This window comes from Chiloscyllium plagiosum, unplaced genomic scaffold (assembly GCF_037043375.1).
Source record: "Chiloscyllium plagiosum isolate Xiang-an unplaced genomic scaffold, Cpla_swu_hap1 HiC_scaffold_6, whole genome shotgun sequence".
In the NCBI taxonomy this organism is placed as follows: Eukaryota; Metazoa; Chordata; class Chondrichthyes; order Orectolobiformes; family Hemiscylliidae; genus Chiloscyllium; species Chiloscyllium plagiosum.
In genome coordinates, this window is record NW_028270144.1 from 75,821,796 (window position 1) to 75,838,125 (window position 16,330).

Here is a 16,330-nt window from a genome sequence, read left to right on the forward strand (position 1 = left end):
TAAGTTTAAGTGTGAGTTCTGTCAGAAGTGTGAAAGAGGCAGAATTATTGGGATGCAGCAGTGTGTACCATCAACAAGATGCACTGCAGAAATTCACCAAAAATCCTCAGACAACACCTTCTAAACCCACGACTGCTTCCATCAGTAGATTTGTGGAAACACCTACCTCCAGGCTACTCACCATCCTGACTTGCAAATATATCGCCGTTCCTTCACTGTCACTGGGTCAGAATCTTTGAATTCCCTCCCTAACAGCATTGTGGGTTAATTTACAGTACATGGACTGCAGTGGCTCATGAAGACATCTGACCACCACTTTCTCAAGGGCAACTAGGGATGGGCAATAAAAATACTGTCCAACCAGTAATGCCAAGGCCCTACAAATGATTTTAAAAACATGTAATGCTACAGTGGCAGTTGCAGTAAAGGGATATACATTGATTCTATGATGCACCTGATGGAGTTGCCTTGCACTCATCTAGTGTATGACAGTCCTCTGCATGATAACCTTATTAAGCCAACTCACACTCATGGGAGCATGAAGCACTGAGTAGGCAGCAGTACAGCAGACCATTCCTCCTGTTATGGCAGTGGAACCATGAGTGCTAACCTCCTCTGGCTGCTCTGTCCATGCCACCTTTGTCATTTGGGATGGCCTACTGTTCCCATCCCTAGGGAAAAAAGCTGCCTTGCTCTCTTGAATAGCTTCAGGAGAAGGAGCCATCACTAAAGTGCGGTGCTTCTTTATACCTAGTCTCTGACATCTCCGCGGCTAGGTGAGGGTGATGAGGAGAGGTTGAGTGACGCTCTTAGGCTATGGAGCAAAGAGTGTTGTTTGGGTGCCCTTTAAATGTGGCACTCAGAATTTGGAACCCCTAAGGTCTGGGGTTTAGGTGTTGTAGGAGTGGGGAAGTGGGGTAGGAGGGAATTTCCTATCTGACTACCCAAAAAGTTTGCAGTTCCTCATGCATGCATACGTAATAAATTACGAGTGACAATCATGTGACAAACCCTGACCCATTCCCAAGTTGAAGAACCTCCTGCTTTTCAGCCCAGTTGTTGCATTGAGACACAAAGAAACGGCATTCCATCTCAGTCAGAGTAAAATGTTTCCATTTCTTAGAATGCTCACTAACTAGAGCTAAGGAATGTTTATACCATTTATTGAATTCTCTGCCAAATTATAATAAGATTTTCCTTTTTAAAAAAATCTGCATATACACGATTCACTTCTTAGATACTTTAAAGGGATTCCATACTATAACTCTAAATTGCAATGGAGCTTCTTGTAACGATGTCACTTTATGTGTGAAGCATTATAATGCCAAATCATGATCAAAAATCGTCCACAATTCATTTTTCTGTCCACCTTTGCCAATGAATAGTGCACACATATTAATTTTTGTGGCCAATATTTTTGATTTTTCAGGGACTATAATGGAACATTTAGAGAATTGCACCAGTTTCTAGCAAACCAGAAAATGTGATAGGTATTAATAAAAAAAAGTGTCAGCTGATAAACAATGAGTGATTAAATCCATGGTTAGTTTCTGCATTGCACATCTGAGTGAACATTTGAATTAGTCAGTCTGCTAATCTTATTGGTGTCTGATCTAATACTGTACAACAGTACAGCTTGGATTGCAGCAGAATTTCAAATCCACTCAATTAATTGATGTGGACGGCATCTCCTTTCCAACTAAAGTGGTATATTATGTGAAATATACACCGTGTCTGTAGATGTACATTATTGATGAGTGCTGTTGAGCAATTATTGTATACCAAATACTGATATAAACATTTGTGGCCACAAGATGGCAGAGTAGATTTTTTTTTGAGAGTTATTTAATATGTTCCTTCCAGTGGTGTACGCCAACTTCTGTGTTACATTTTACTCATAAAACTGGTGACACTGAATAAGACTTGAGGCTTTTACTGAATTGCATTAAACATTCTCACCCAGAAATGGATGGAGAAAAATACTGTCATAAAGACAGCTATAACTTTAAAAAATACTCTAAATTTTGTGCAGGGACAGAGAGGCCTGGGTGCATATGTGCATAAGTCATTGAAGGTGGAGAGATCAGTCAGTAAAGAAAACAGTATTCTGGGCTTTATTACTGGGGGCATAGAGTACAAGTACAAGAAAGTTATGGTATAAGATATAACTTTGATCTCACCTGAAGTACTGTGTACCTTTCAGTTCACTTGAATGCATTGGAGAGAATGCCGAAGAGGTTATAAGAAAAGGTGCAGGAATGAGAAACTTCATTTCTGAAGATAGGCTGGAGAAATTTGGCTCTTTCCTTGGAGAGGAGAAGGCTAAGAGGAGATTTAACAGAAGTGTTGGTCCTTTTATCTAAGGAAAGATATATTGGTATTGGAGGCAGTCCAGAGAAGGCTCATAAGGTTGATCCTGGGGTATGAAGGGATTTCCTTATGAAGAGAGGTTACATAGGTTGGGCCTATACTCATTGGAGTTCAGGAGAATGAGAGGAGGTCATTGCCCTGCCAGTAGCAGTGGTGGACTCTCCCTCTTTATGGGCATTTAAGCGGGCATTGGATAGGTATATGGAGGATAGTGGGTTAGTATAGGTTAGGTAGGCTTGGATCGGCGCAACATCGAGGGCCAAAGGGCCTGTACTGCGCTGTATTCTTCTATGTTCTATGTTCTATGTTCTATGTCTTATTGAAACATGGAGGAAAAAATGGTGCAGCAGTAATGCAACTGGACTAGCAATCCAGAACTACAGGCCAGTGATATAGAGTCATAGAGTTATGCAGCATAGAAACAGACCCTTTGGTCCAACCAGTCCTCGCTGAACATAATCCCAACTAAACTGGTTCCATCTGCTTGCTCCTGGCCCATATCCCTCCAAACCTTTCCTATTCACTTATCCATTCAAATGTCTTTTAAACGTTGCGACTGTACCCACATCTAGCACTTTCTCTTCGAGTTCATCCCACACTCAAAACGCTCTCTGTGAAAAGAAATCGTAATGTCTTTTTTAAATCACTCTCCTCTCACCTTAAAAATGTATCCCCCTACTCCAGAAATTCCCTATCTTAGGGAAAAGACAACTACCATTAACCTTATCTATACTTCTCATTACTTTATAAACCTCTATCATGTCACCTCGCAATCTCCTACACTCCAATGAAAAAATTCCCGCCTTTTTTTATAACTCAAACCCTTCCATACCCAGCAACATCCTGGAAAATCTCTTCTGAACCCTCTCCAGCTTGGTAATATCCTTCCTATAACTGGGCGACCAGAACTAGACACAGTATTCCTGAAGAGGCCTCACCAATGTCCTGTACAACTTCAACATAATGGATAGGTTTGAATCCCACTTTTGCAGATGGTGACATTTGAATTTACCTAGCCAGTGATGCCCAACTTTTGTGAACCTACATGAAGGCAAAAAAACATAAGGATTCCTAGGGCAGTTAACAGAGTAGAGGCTGTTTTGCTTTGTGGGATTGTCAAGGACTAGAGGGCATAATCTCAGAGTAATGGGTCGCATATTTAAGAAAGAGATGAAGAGGATTTCTTTCTTTCAGAGGATAGTGAATCACTGAAATTCTTTACCAGATGGTTGTTGAGGCTGGATCTTTGAGTATATTCAGAGCTGAGATTGATAGTTTTTAATCAGTAAGAAAATCAAAGGTTAGAGGTTAAAAGCAGAAAGGTGGAGTTGAGGATTATCAGATCAGCCATGATATCATCGAATGATGGATTGGATTTGATGGGCCAAATGGCTACTTCTGCTCCTACATCTGATGGTCTCAGGTACTCAAAATCATGAGGCTTCTGGACAGAGTTGATAAGGAGAAACCTGTAAAAGCATTGGGAATGAAAAGCCTAGATTTAAAGTAATTTGCGAAACAAAACAAGTGCAATCTGAGAAGATACTGGTCCCACACAGTCAGTAGTTTGGGTCCAGAATGCACTGCCTGGAAGTAATGTAGGAGCAGATTCAATCAAGGCGTTTAAAAGGATGTGAAATAATGATTTGAACAGAACCAATGTGTGGGGTTATAGGGAAAAGGCAGGAGAATGGTACTCGGTCATAATGCTCATTCAGAGAGCTGGTGGAGACTGGTCAAGCCAGAGTATCCTGCCAGTCTATAAAAATTCTGTGATTTTGGTATAAAAATCTTCTGTCAATTATTTGGCTCAAAGTTGCTATTGCAAGGTCATAAAAAGCTTTCCTTCACTTCAGGGTTGAGTCAAGAATGCACTGAGGGTTTCACACAAAAGTGTTTTCAAATTCAAATCATATTTTCAGCCTTGTTTACAGCCCCCTGTTGTTTCCCAATAAAAACTCAGCATGGTGTTGGACTGTTACAAATGCTTTTATTTCATACTCTTCTCCCAAAGATATAATTCCCATATGACAAATGGAAGTGAAATCAAATTTTTGTTATATGCTTCACACCATCAGTGGGCTCCTCTCATGATCAGTTTCTGATATGCATGTACAAGATACAACACTCCCACAGAGTGATTGAAATGGTAGAAATTGACCAAGTTTAACAACTTAAAATAAGGCTTCCTTGCTTTTCAAGGGCAGGATGGTCGTGTGTTGGGAGAAATTTTCCCAAATGTTTATAACTTGGGTTGCATTGTCAGCATATTTATATCCAGTTGCCCAAACTATTATGCAAAGTCCAATGAAAAAATAGATTTGGAAAATGTTGCAAATATGTGTTAGTTTAACAAGAGACCCAATAGATACGTAACGTAGCCAAGCTTGTGCAATGAGCTCTGTAATTCCAAACTTAGTAACCTAGGGGTGAAACTCACCTGATCTTTGCCAACAGCACAATATGTGCTCACAGTGAATTGACTGCCAACTTAAGTCATGGCTGGAAGCACTGTTGTGCATCCAAGAGGCAGGGGACCATATGGATAGCACATCCAATGAACTGGTCACACAGCAGATTAGAATCATACTGACAGACAGGCAATGGGTAAGAACTAGGCAGTCTAAGAAAACCAGACAGATAATGCAAGAGAACCTCTTGTCTTTCATGCTTACTAATTAGAATTCCATTTTGGAAACTGGTGAGGGTAGTGGGTTTTCAGGGGAGTACAGCCAGAGCCTAGGCCATGACAGCATGGATAACTCAGCTGTACAGTAGAAGGGGAAGAATGAATGAAGAATTCCAACTTCAAAGATCATTCTGTGGTGGTAAACTTGATTCCCGGATGATGGGTTGCCTCACTTGGTGGCAGGATGAAGGATGGCATGGAACGGCTGCAGGACATTCTTCTATGGAGGTGGACCAGCCAGACATCGTGGCCATGTTAGTACCAATGACATGGGATGAAAGAGGGATAAGGTCCTGAAGATAGATCTAGGGGTTTAGGAAGGAAATTAAGAAGTAGGACCTCAAGAGCAATCATCACAGGATTACTGCCAGTGGCATGTGGTGGTGAGCTTTAAACTAGATTGCCGAGGGATAGCAATTCAAGGAGTACTGTGAATTAGAAGGAAGCAAAGTTGGAAACAGGAAATCCAAAAGATGCTGGGGAGAGATAAGACAGAAGAAATAAGGACAAGCATTGAGTATGCTTTGAAAGTAGATTGATGTCACAAAGAAATGTTTAGAGCTCACTACCTGAATGCGGGGGAGACATTGCAAAGGCACAGACAGAGATGCATCGGTCTGCTCCAATTGCTATTGTTGCAATCTGGCAGAATGGTCACCAGGGAAAGTGTTGGAGTAATGGTAATGTCATAAACTTGGTAATCCAGAACCTCACACTAATAATCTGAGGACAGGAGTTCATATCCTGCCATGATAGATGGTGAAATTTGAATTCAATGCAAAATATCTGATATAAAAAGCTAGTCTCTTGGCAATCAGTCATAGTCATAGAGTCATACAGCATGGAAACAGACCCTTCGATCCAACCAGTCCATGCCAAACGTAATCCCAAACTAAACTAGTCCCACTTGCCCGCTCCTGGCCCATATTCCTCCAAACCTTTCCTATTCATGTAGTTACCCAAATGTCTTTTAAATGTTGTAACTGTGCCCACATCCATCACTTCCTTAGAATGTCCATTCCACAAATGAACCAGCCTCTGTGTAAAACATTGGCCCCCACACCAGACCTGATCTGCCTCTACACCTACCCCTGCACTCACTCTCCCATACACAGGACCCAACCCCATTACCTCTAATGCCATATCAACACCCATCCTACAATCCCACCCAATCAGATACCCTCCATCCTTGTCACCTGGCCCAGTTTTTACCACTCTTCTCAACCTACCCTGAATAATGAAACACTTACCTGGCTCTCGTGCCATCTTTCACCATATGGCACCTTGCCCCCTAGCACTCAACTTATCTGGTACATTGACATCCTATTTCTAGTATTAGGGGAGGTGAGTCTAAAACAGGGGAAGGCGGGGTGCTGTTTGGTTTTGAGTGGGGTTAGGAGGGTGGTTGGATCCAGTGTGGGGGAGGTGGGGTTTTTGGGTATCAAATGGGGATATGAGGGTGGTTGGATCCAGATCAGGGGAAGGATAAGGCTGGAGGATGATAGGTTCAAAAGCGAATGGGGGAATCAGTTGCTGGAGGGTTTGTCTCGTCCCAGGCCTAAAAGATCCAGTGACAGTGATCAAGTCCTGGCTGAGATGGAGGAGGTCAGAGTCTTGTAGGTGGGAAAGAGGTGTAAGGGGTGTAGGACTGGTGTAGTTAGTTTAGTAGTTAGTCAGGAGTTAGATAAGTTATCCAAGATTGTACCTTTTCCTGAGTGACTATAATTTCAGCAGAACTCTCAGAACATCTCAGTTTTAATTGATAGTTTTGGATGGTTCCAGACCTAGAGGAATTGCCCAGGAGAATCTTCAACTCCTTGGACAACTCTTTTGAATTCTGCTCCGATGGGAATTTCACAGGGGCCCCATGTGTAACTCCCATTTATAATTCAGAGATCACCATTAGGACTTCTGAAAAACAGGGCATTGTTCTTCAGTTCTCCTGAGGAAGGGCTTATGCCCGAAACGTCGATTCTCCTGTTCCTTGGATGATGTCTGACCTGCTGCGCTTTTCCAGCAACACATTTTCAGCTCTGATCTCCAGCATCTGCAGCCTTCACTTTCTCTCATTGTTCTTCAGTGCAAACACTTAAGTGTAAAGAAGATAGGCACAGTGAAGAATTCAGAATGTATGACTAGGAGTAGACCATTCAGCCATTGATCCTGTCCTGCTATTCAATATAACCATGGCTGATTGGGTGGAACAGATCAATACTCAATCAGATGTAATAGGGTTGGACTCGGGTTAAACATTTGTCACATATTCTTCCTCTAACCTGAGATCCTCCCTTACTAATATACTGATCTCATCCATTAATATCACAGCAACCCCATCTCTTTTTATTTTTTGTCCATCCTTCTTAAACATTAAATATCCTTGAAAGTTCAGTTCCTGATCCTTTTTTTTTTATTCTTTCATGGGATGTGGGACCTGGAGGAGGCAGTGGCAGACTGGGTCTAGAGTGAAACAAGGGAAAGCATGTCTCCTGGGCATGAAATGTGTTTGAGTTCAGAGCAGGGAAAGTGTGGTCAATCTGGGAGTGTCAGATTAGGGTTTGGAGGGTCTAAGTGGTCTGTGGGAGTTGTTTTGGGGGTGTGTGTGAGGTAAATGTATAGTTACTTTAATAGTTATGCAATTAATGGTTTATTGTACTTAATTTAATCAGATCCTTCTGTATTCTCTAAGTTAAATGGAACATTCTGAAGGGTTCCAGGTGTAGAGAAATTGACCTACGTTTCCTGGGAAATTGCTTCAGAGTCCACTAAACAAGGAATTCCACAGGATCCCTATATGCAGGTCCCATCTACACCAGAATACTGTCTATCTGTTCAACTGAAAATCTAAATCCTGATCTATCATGTCAGGTATCATTCTGGGATTTGATTGTCCGGGACTACCATCAGCAAGGATCATAATGCATATCAAGAGCCTTTAGCATCATGTATGTTACACTAAGATCATCTCTAATTTTTCTAAAACCAGAGAGTATAGGCCATATAATTCAACACTTCCTCACAAGATAATGCCTCCATCCAAGGAATCCATCCAGTGAGCTTCTCTAAACTGCTTCCACTACACATATATCTCTCCCTAAATATGGAGACAAAAACTGTATGCAGTACTCCAGATATAGTCTACACAATGTTCTGCACAATTGTAGCAAGTTCCTCAACTTGTTTCCACCATTCCTCTTTAATAAATACTGGCATTCCAATTACTTTCCCAATTACAATGTTGGTCTAGAATGATAACAGTAACAAATGCATGGGAACACCATCACCTGAAAGTTCCTCTTCATGCCACACAGCATCCTGACTTAGAATTAAATTGCCGTTTCTTTACTGTCACTTGATCACAATCATGGAACTCATCTGCTAACAGAACTGCAAAACAACACCACATGGACTGTAGTGATTCAAAAAGGCAGCTCTCTACAATCTCCCCAAGGGTAACTAGGAATGAATGTTAACTGCTGACCCAGCCAGTGATACCCACATCAATGAAAGAACATTAAAAAGAAATGCATGCTAACATTTTGTGATTAATGTATAAGGACACTCAAATCCCTCTGTGCTGAAGCGTTTTGCAGTGTCCCTCCATTTAAATAAAATTCTGCTTTCCTATTCTTGTCAAAGTGGACAACTCACATTATACCCAATCTGCTAACTCTCTGCTCACTCTCTCAGTCTAACAAATCTCTTTGCAGGGTTTTAATTTTGTATCCTCCTCGCAAATTGCTTCCAACCATCTTTGTATTATCAGCAAACCTAAGTACAATTGCAATATCTATATCCAAGCCAATAACATAGACCATAAATATTTGAGATTGCAGCACTGATCCCTGAGACACTCCACTAGTTAGAGCTTTCCAGCCTGAAATGTATGCATCTATCCCAACTCTGCTTGCTCTTATTCAAGCCTCTAATCATTCTAATATAACACCCCATCACCATGAATTCTTGTGTAATAATCTTTTATAGGACATTTTATCAAACTTCTTTTGGAAATCTAGTTATACTGCATCTATTAGTTTCCCCCATTTCTACCCTGTTCATATTATCTTAAAAGAACTCTAAACTTTCAAATATGATTTCCTTTTCATGAAACCATATTGATTCTGTCTGAAACCAGGCTGATATAGTCATATTAAATAGTTCACCTTTTGTAGTCTAATTATCTATGCCATTAATTATTTTGATTACTTTGTGTACCTGACACCACATTTAAACGCTTTGTTTACGTTGATGGCTATACATTTTTGAGCCTCCACAATTCCTCGTTTTCATTTCTTAAGACAATACTTTGATTTATGTTTTTCTGGTCCAAAATGAATGATCTCACACTTGTTTGCAATAAAATCCATTTCCCACACTTTCATCTCTACAATTAATTTATAAATAACAGTAATTTTATGATTATTTCCATAATTTAAAATGTGATCACTTTTTAAATTATAAAGTAATGGATTCCTTCATAGTTTAAAACAATATGTACAATAGGAAGCAACATCTGCTTTCAAATGCTAACTTGAAGAATGTTTGAGATACATATTATGATCAGGGATGTCCATCCTATTGGCAGCTGTAAAATGGGTGAGATTGATCAGGAAATGAATGGACAACATTTGCAAGAGAGTTCTGACCATGTAGCACTCTGTCTAATTGTTCAGTTGAATTTTATATTGGAGTCAGAAGTACTAATTTATATGGAATTAATCATTATCATGTAATCTTCCACGGGAAGGAATATTGAGAGACGGTGTGTAATAGAAGTTGATTCATTGCCATTGGTTCTACCACGTGGAACTATTAAACTTGCTGAGGCCTGTCAACTAGTGTGGACCCATCAAGCACTGTGAAGAGGTTTTGAACTTTCTGAAGTGTCGTTTATGAATGAGAGTGCTTCTTTCAATACAGTTAACATAGAAATGTGATGGATTGAACTATATAGAGATCTGAACAATGTGGGCTTTGGTGAGATGTGCGACAGAATTGGCCGACAGGTACAATGAGGTTCTCCTGACTTTGACAGAAACCTGTGTCATCTGCTAAGTATTCCATAAGCAGTATACAACATTCTTGCTAGGCAGCAGCAGGAAGCCGATTGCTGGAAATTAACATTTACTAAATACCATATTTACAGCCCAACTCACCTCATTAACATTCAGTGTCCTATTTTACCAAACACCCCAAACAAGCTTGAATTCAATAAAGCCTCCCCAACAGCAGATTCAGCTCACCACTTACTTCAAACGGCCTGCACGTCGGAAACTGGACACCGACATCTCAGAAAATGCTCCGTGGGTATCAGCCACATGCATTCCACACCCATGGACACTACCATCCAACATGTACCTGTTACTAAGAACCCTCATGGCATGGCTTTGATCCATTTACAGGATGCATACTTGGTGCTGCATTGGCAACTATCATAACAATGTTGCAGCAAGGACACTGTGCTCTCAGGGACACACATCCAGCTGATGGGCCAGGCTGCACCTGTGGACTCTTCACTTGTTTTCATATGCTCACTCACTATGAGCCGACCTGGATGTCCCTTTCTTGCATTGCCTTGCCTTACCTGTTTGCAGTTTGCCACCATTGCCAGAGATTCCAGGCTTATGCTACTGCTTCCTTGCTCCACCATTTAGCACAGGGAGAGGAAGCTGGTCATTATGTCAGCAGATGTCACTCACATCAAGGTGTTTCAAGCCTTTATCAGGGGTTTATGGCACAGTAAGCTATAATGTCCAGATCTTGCATGGGTCAGGACTCTGACCTCATTAGCAGAGAGGTGTTGTATGACAGGCAGCACATAACCCATCTTGACTCTTTCTGCTCTATTGTAGGCTGTTTTCCTCAGGGAATGAGAGGGGGAGGGCAGGTCCTTCCAGAGATGAAAGTGAGTGGAGCGGCACAGTGGCACGGTGGTTAGCACTGCTGCCTCACAGTGCCAGAGACCTGGGTTCAATTCCCGCCTCAGGCGACTGACTGTGTGGAGTTTGCACATTCTCCCCGTGTCTGTGTGGGTTTCCTCCAGGTGCTCTGGTTTCCTCCGACAGTCCAAAAATGTGCAGGTTAGGTGAATTGGCCATGCTAAATTGCCTGTAATGTTAGGTGACGGGGTAAATGTAGGGTCTGGGTGGGTTGCGCTTCGGTGGGTCGGTGTGGACTTGTTGGGCTGAAGGGCCTGTTTCCACAATGTAAGTAATCTAATCTATGATTGTTGGTACAGGTGAGAAGGTGTCCTGAATGAATGAGTAAGCAGCACAGAGGGCATGCAAGATTAATGGTGTTGGGGTTGAGATGGATGCAAGTGAGTGGGCAATGGCAGGCAACTGTAACAATAGTAGAGTATGGTACTGAGTACAAAACCACAGGGAGAGTGACTGTAAGATATCAGAGAAAAGATGGTGGCAAAGTGGAGAAGGACAATCTTCTTACATCTCTGGACATTCCTCCAGATGGATTAGGCTGCTTTTAGCCAGCTGACAATTTGGACCAACCTGGCAATGTTTTGTGTCATGGCCTCCATTGCTGGTCCTAGAGCAGAAAGAAGGACTGTGTTGGCACCACTCCATTCAGCACTACCTGTTGTACCCTGCCCAGGAAACAAAGCATTGTTTTTCCCCCATTTGCAATGTCTGAGGCAAATGTCAGAAACTATGCAGGGCAGCTCTGGGCTGGTGGTACTTGAGTGCGTGCATCACATGCTCTTAAAGATGGCATAGGTGCAAGTGCCATTATCAAAGATGTCAATTGTAAACACACTGCTTAAATGCTATTAACTGGGCTGACATTGTCAGTAGTTCATAGTGTGTAGAAATCTAATTACTAAACATTACCATGAGAGATAAAAAAAAAATGATTGAGGGGTAGTTGGTAAACTTTAAAAGCAGAATAAAGTAGTGATTGTTGAATTTCCTAGCTTCAAAGACATCTCAAATCAACAGGAGAAATACAGGCAGGAAAAGTGCTCCTAGATTACAAAAAGCCTGAAAGAGACTATACAGGTAGTTTAACAGGGGAAAACTTCTGTGACAACAATTCTGTGGAATTCATCACACATAATAAGCAAATTGCTTTGATATAAATGGCAGGTCACATGTTTTAAAGAACAGAAGAGTCCTTCTCAACCTCCTCACTACTATTTATCCTGAAACAAATTTCACTGAAAAAGCTCGTTAACTGATCTTTTGCACATTGCTATTTGTGGACAATTAATATATTCACAATGACTGTTATGTTTTGTATTATAAATGCAACAACAATTTGAAATGATTTGGGATGTTCTGAAGCCATAGAAAACTTGTTGTAAATGTATGCAATTTTGTTTTGCTTACTGAATCCTGTAATCTAATATTATATTCATTATATAATGTATTCCAAATATTTTTTCTGTTCATAGTTGACACTATTTGTTTCCCTGATCAGCCTTTGCTCATGTACATGGCAATTATAACCAAATACAGTAAAATGTTTGTAAAGAACACAGCAATTATTTTAAAACTTCTCTTTTGTTTCCAGTCATGTTTGTAGTTGCGAGTTGAATAAAAGTGGATGGAACATCGATGGGAGGTTGTGAGCAGGAAGGGAATAATCAGCATGGAAATGCAATTTTACAGCACAACAGTGAAACTGGTTGGGATACTCATGTTACATTCCCATTGAATAACTATAAATGTAGAAATCTGAAACATAAGCACATTGTTCAAACATAAAACCATTCTGAAAACTATTTTTAGCGTAGATTTATTTGCATTCCCTTTTTTCTCCGGAATTACCATTTACTAGCACTGCAGAATTATCATTTACTAGCACTGTAGCTGGAAATGTTACTCTGACCAGCTAGCACAAGGTGTGCATAATGGTTTCCTATATAATTGATATGTTGAAATGTTTTTTTCCATGAGGCTAAAAAAGAAATCAGTCTGCATTAGACTGTTTCTTGCCACTGCCCCACCTCAGACCTGTGAGCTGTCTGCATACATAGAAATCAAGCAGCTCTCAAATTTACATACTTCCACAAAATTTCAACCCACATCAAACAACCACATGGAAATTAGAAAGCTTTTGGGTTCAGTTTGACAGAGACCTGTTCAGGACCTTACAATGGTTCATAGGAAAGAGAGATTATTCAGAGCAGTTTGGAAATAAATTACCTCAGGGAATGAGTTTAGATGTGAAATTTCCAGAACAGGAATATTTGGTTAGAAACCAGTTTATATTCAATGGATTGGGAAAGTCTGAGATCTCAATTGTGTGAATATTCCAGGTAAAAGACCTTGCATCTCACAGGCCCGAAACTGTGAAGAAACAATTAAGTCAAAACCTATAGATTTGACAGAAACGGCATTTCTGTGGCTTTTGAATAACTGTAAAGTGATGGTGTAAGGGAGTAGATGGAATTTTGATTTGGTGTATGCTTTGAAATCTATTGAACTGTTATGTTTAGATAGCTTAGTTTGCTTTATTTTATTTTAATTCCTCTTATGTAATAAATTTCTTTTATTCGTAAAACCAAATTTGCAGCCTCATGTACTTAATGTTTCAGCAGCCACATTAAATTAAATATGATCCCAGATTCTATTCTGGGATCTGACTTATCCAGTGGTAATCTTTGGACTATAACAATATTCCCATCAAGTTTAGGGTAGGACTTGATTTTGTGAATCAGAAATGTTGCATATGGTGTTTGTGACTAAGGAACAAGGGTATACCACATTTGATCCATAGGATTGTCATAGTTAAATCAGCACTGCAAATGTTCCTTAGATTGTCCCCGGGAAGAAAATAAATGATAGAGCTGTGGTTTCTGTTCTGGATGGCAGGATGCCCACTGGATTGGATTGCATCAACTGGGGTGACCTCAATTAGAAGCAAGTAGAATGGTTGCTTGGTGATATACTGGAAAATTATTACATAAGGAATTTACTCTGGCATGACTCACTACATTCCGGAGAACAGAAATTATAAAAATTCAACGTTGAGCAACAAACCTTGTTCTCGTGAGAAGCATACAGATGCAACCATAATATTATACAATGACCACTTCAGTGAGTAAAAACAACCTTACAGAAATTTCTTTCACTTGAGAATTGTTTGATTGCTCATTATACATCTGCAAACTGAAATTTTCAGCCAATAACAAATTTCACTTCAAATGACAAAAATTCTGTTCCTACCTATTTCTTCGCCAAGGGAGGAATTCAATATTGAACCAGCAGATGTGACTACAGCACAATTTCTGTAGGCCTGTGTGTTAGTCCTGATCTTGTTCAGTGGTATTTTAGGAAAATGCTTTTTCCATCTAGCTGTAGAAAATGGAGCCTCCTTCCCATCGAGGGTTCTTACTTTGATTTTGTCTTTGAGTTCACAGAGAAGCTCTTCTCCAATCATCTTTTCCATGCCACTTTTCCTTTGAAACTGGACACCATGTCTGTTTTCATTCATATAGTCTTTCATAGCTTTCCGTAAACGAGGATTCAGCATCCCAGATGAAACATTTCCTCTCCACAGATTGGCAAGCACTGAACTGGATTTTGAAAACTCCAAGTCCTCTAGCTCTAAGGAATCTAGATTTTCAAGAAATGGGTCTACTTCATAGTTTTGTTTTTGCTTATTTTTTGATATCCTTTTGTGAGGTTTAGATTTAGTATCTTGAATAATTGTTTCCTCGTACATATTGCCATCATTAGCAATTTTAACTAGCGTATTTATTAGCTTGTGTTGAATGTGCTGGTCGGTGCCAATCTTCATCTTCTTCACTCTTATCTTGACTTGAAGTTCACCATTTTCTTCCACTTGGCTCCATTTTAGATTTCCATCATTCAAAGAATCTAAATGCAATGAATGCACAGAATCTTCATCATTCTCAAAGAAAAGGCTATTTTCTCTTTGACTTGCTGAGACCTTTGGATTTGGGAAAGCTCCCATAAAGACTCTCTGTTTACCCTGTACGGGGAAGAGCCTTCTTGTCTCAGTGAATGTGAAAGAGCTGGCTGGACGCTCATCTGTTTTGGAGTCTGTGAAATATGTAAACAGCAGCAAGAAGACGAGTGCCCATGCCAGTATCCCAATCAGTACTAGCTGCTTCCACTGCTTGGTCTTGGCTTTCATTGTCCAAGCTGCACCAAACTCCTCTTGGATTCAGCACAGCTGGAGTGTGAAAAAGCCAGCTAAAAAACAATAAAATAAAGGACAGATTTGATTAACAGAGAAGCATTACAGTGAGAAATGTCAAAAAAAAAGTTAGCAAAATCAAAAGACCTTATTTTAAAGAAGGAATCTCTGGTCACACCATTTTTTTTAAAAAGGGACACTGCCACCATTTCTCAGAACAGGAGCAAAGTAGCGGAGTGTCTTTATTGTTACAATGACATCACAAAAAAGGGGCAAAAGATGTCACAACACAATGACGCATTGGCACAAATTCCTTTATCTGAGTCAAGTGCTTGCCAAAGTCTTTACCATACATTTGGTACATTTTAAAAAGTACGATTAACCAATTTTTTTTCATATAATACCTTTTGTGGGATGGGGAAGCGTTATCTTGCTATGTGGAACTTTTGGCAAAATGCATGTGAGCATGGATAATTAACAATGATACATTCATTGGAATTTAGGACGTTAGCATGGTATTCAAAAGGCATCTCCACACCTCAGTTCTACACTGAAGTGTCACCCTAAAGTTTATGCTCAAGTCTTGAGTGGGGTTTGACCCATAGCTTCCAACACAGAGACTGACACCGTTGATAAAAGAAAAATCAAAAACAAAATACTTTTAAGAAACAAGCTGAACTTAAGATATTTGACAACTATCAGTAAAATAAGAATTATCAAAAGCAGAAAGTTTCCTTCACAAAGAGAACACTAATAAAAGGCATCATTCACTTCATAGTGATTAATGGCTTCATACAACACTTTTGAAAATAATACAAATAAATTAAAACCAGGGTCCATACTTTTTTTTATATAGTACACAGAAGTTACATAGAATTTACAGCACATGCCATTTGACCCAAATAATCCATGCTGGCATTTATGCTACTTATCCTCTTTCTATGCTTCTTCATCGCATTGTCGGCATGACCTTCTTTTCTATTTTCCTCTCATAAATGCCATTTTGCTCAACCACTTGCTGTGGTAGCAAGCTCCACATTCCAACTAATACCTGGGTAAAGAAATTTCTTTAAACATTCTTTGGTTGATTTCTTGGTGACATCCTCACATTGCCTTTTGTTTTGCTCATCCCCAATAGTGGGAATGCTT

General features: G+C 40.1%; 1 protein-coding gene across 1 annotated transcript in view; it reads right to left on the bottom strand.

Annotated features, from left to right (window-relative positions):
• Positions 1–15,178, bottom strand: part of LOC122550674 (beta-galactoside alpha-2,6-sialyltransferase 2-like) — a 52,540-nt gene extending 37,362 nt beyond the window's left edge. Inside the window, exon 1 of the mRNA XM_043691760.2 lies at positions 14,245–15,178. Coding sequence (XP_043547695.1) covers positions 14,245–15,178 — 934 coding nt within the window. The remainder of the gene's footprint in view (positions 1–14,244) is intronic.
• Between the last annotated feature and the right edge of the window lie 1,152 nt (positions 15,179–16,330).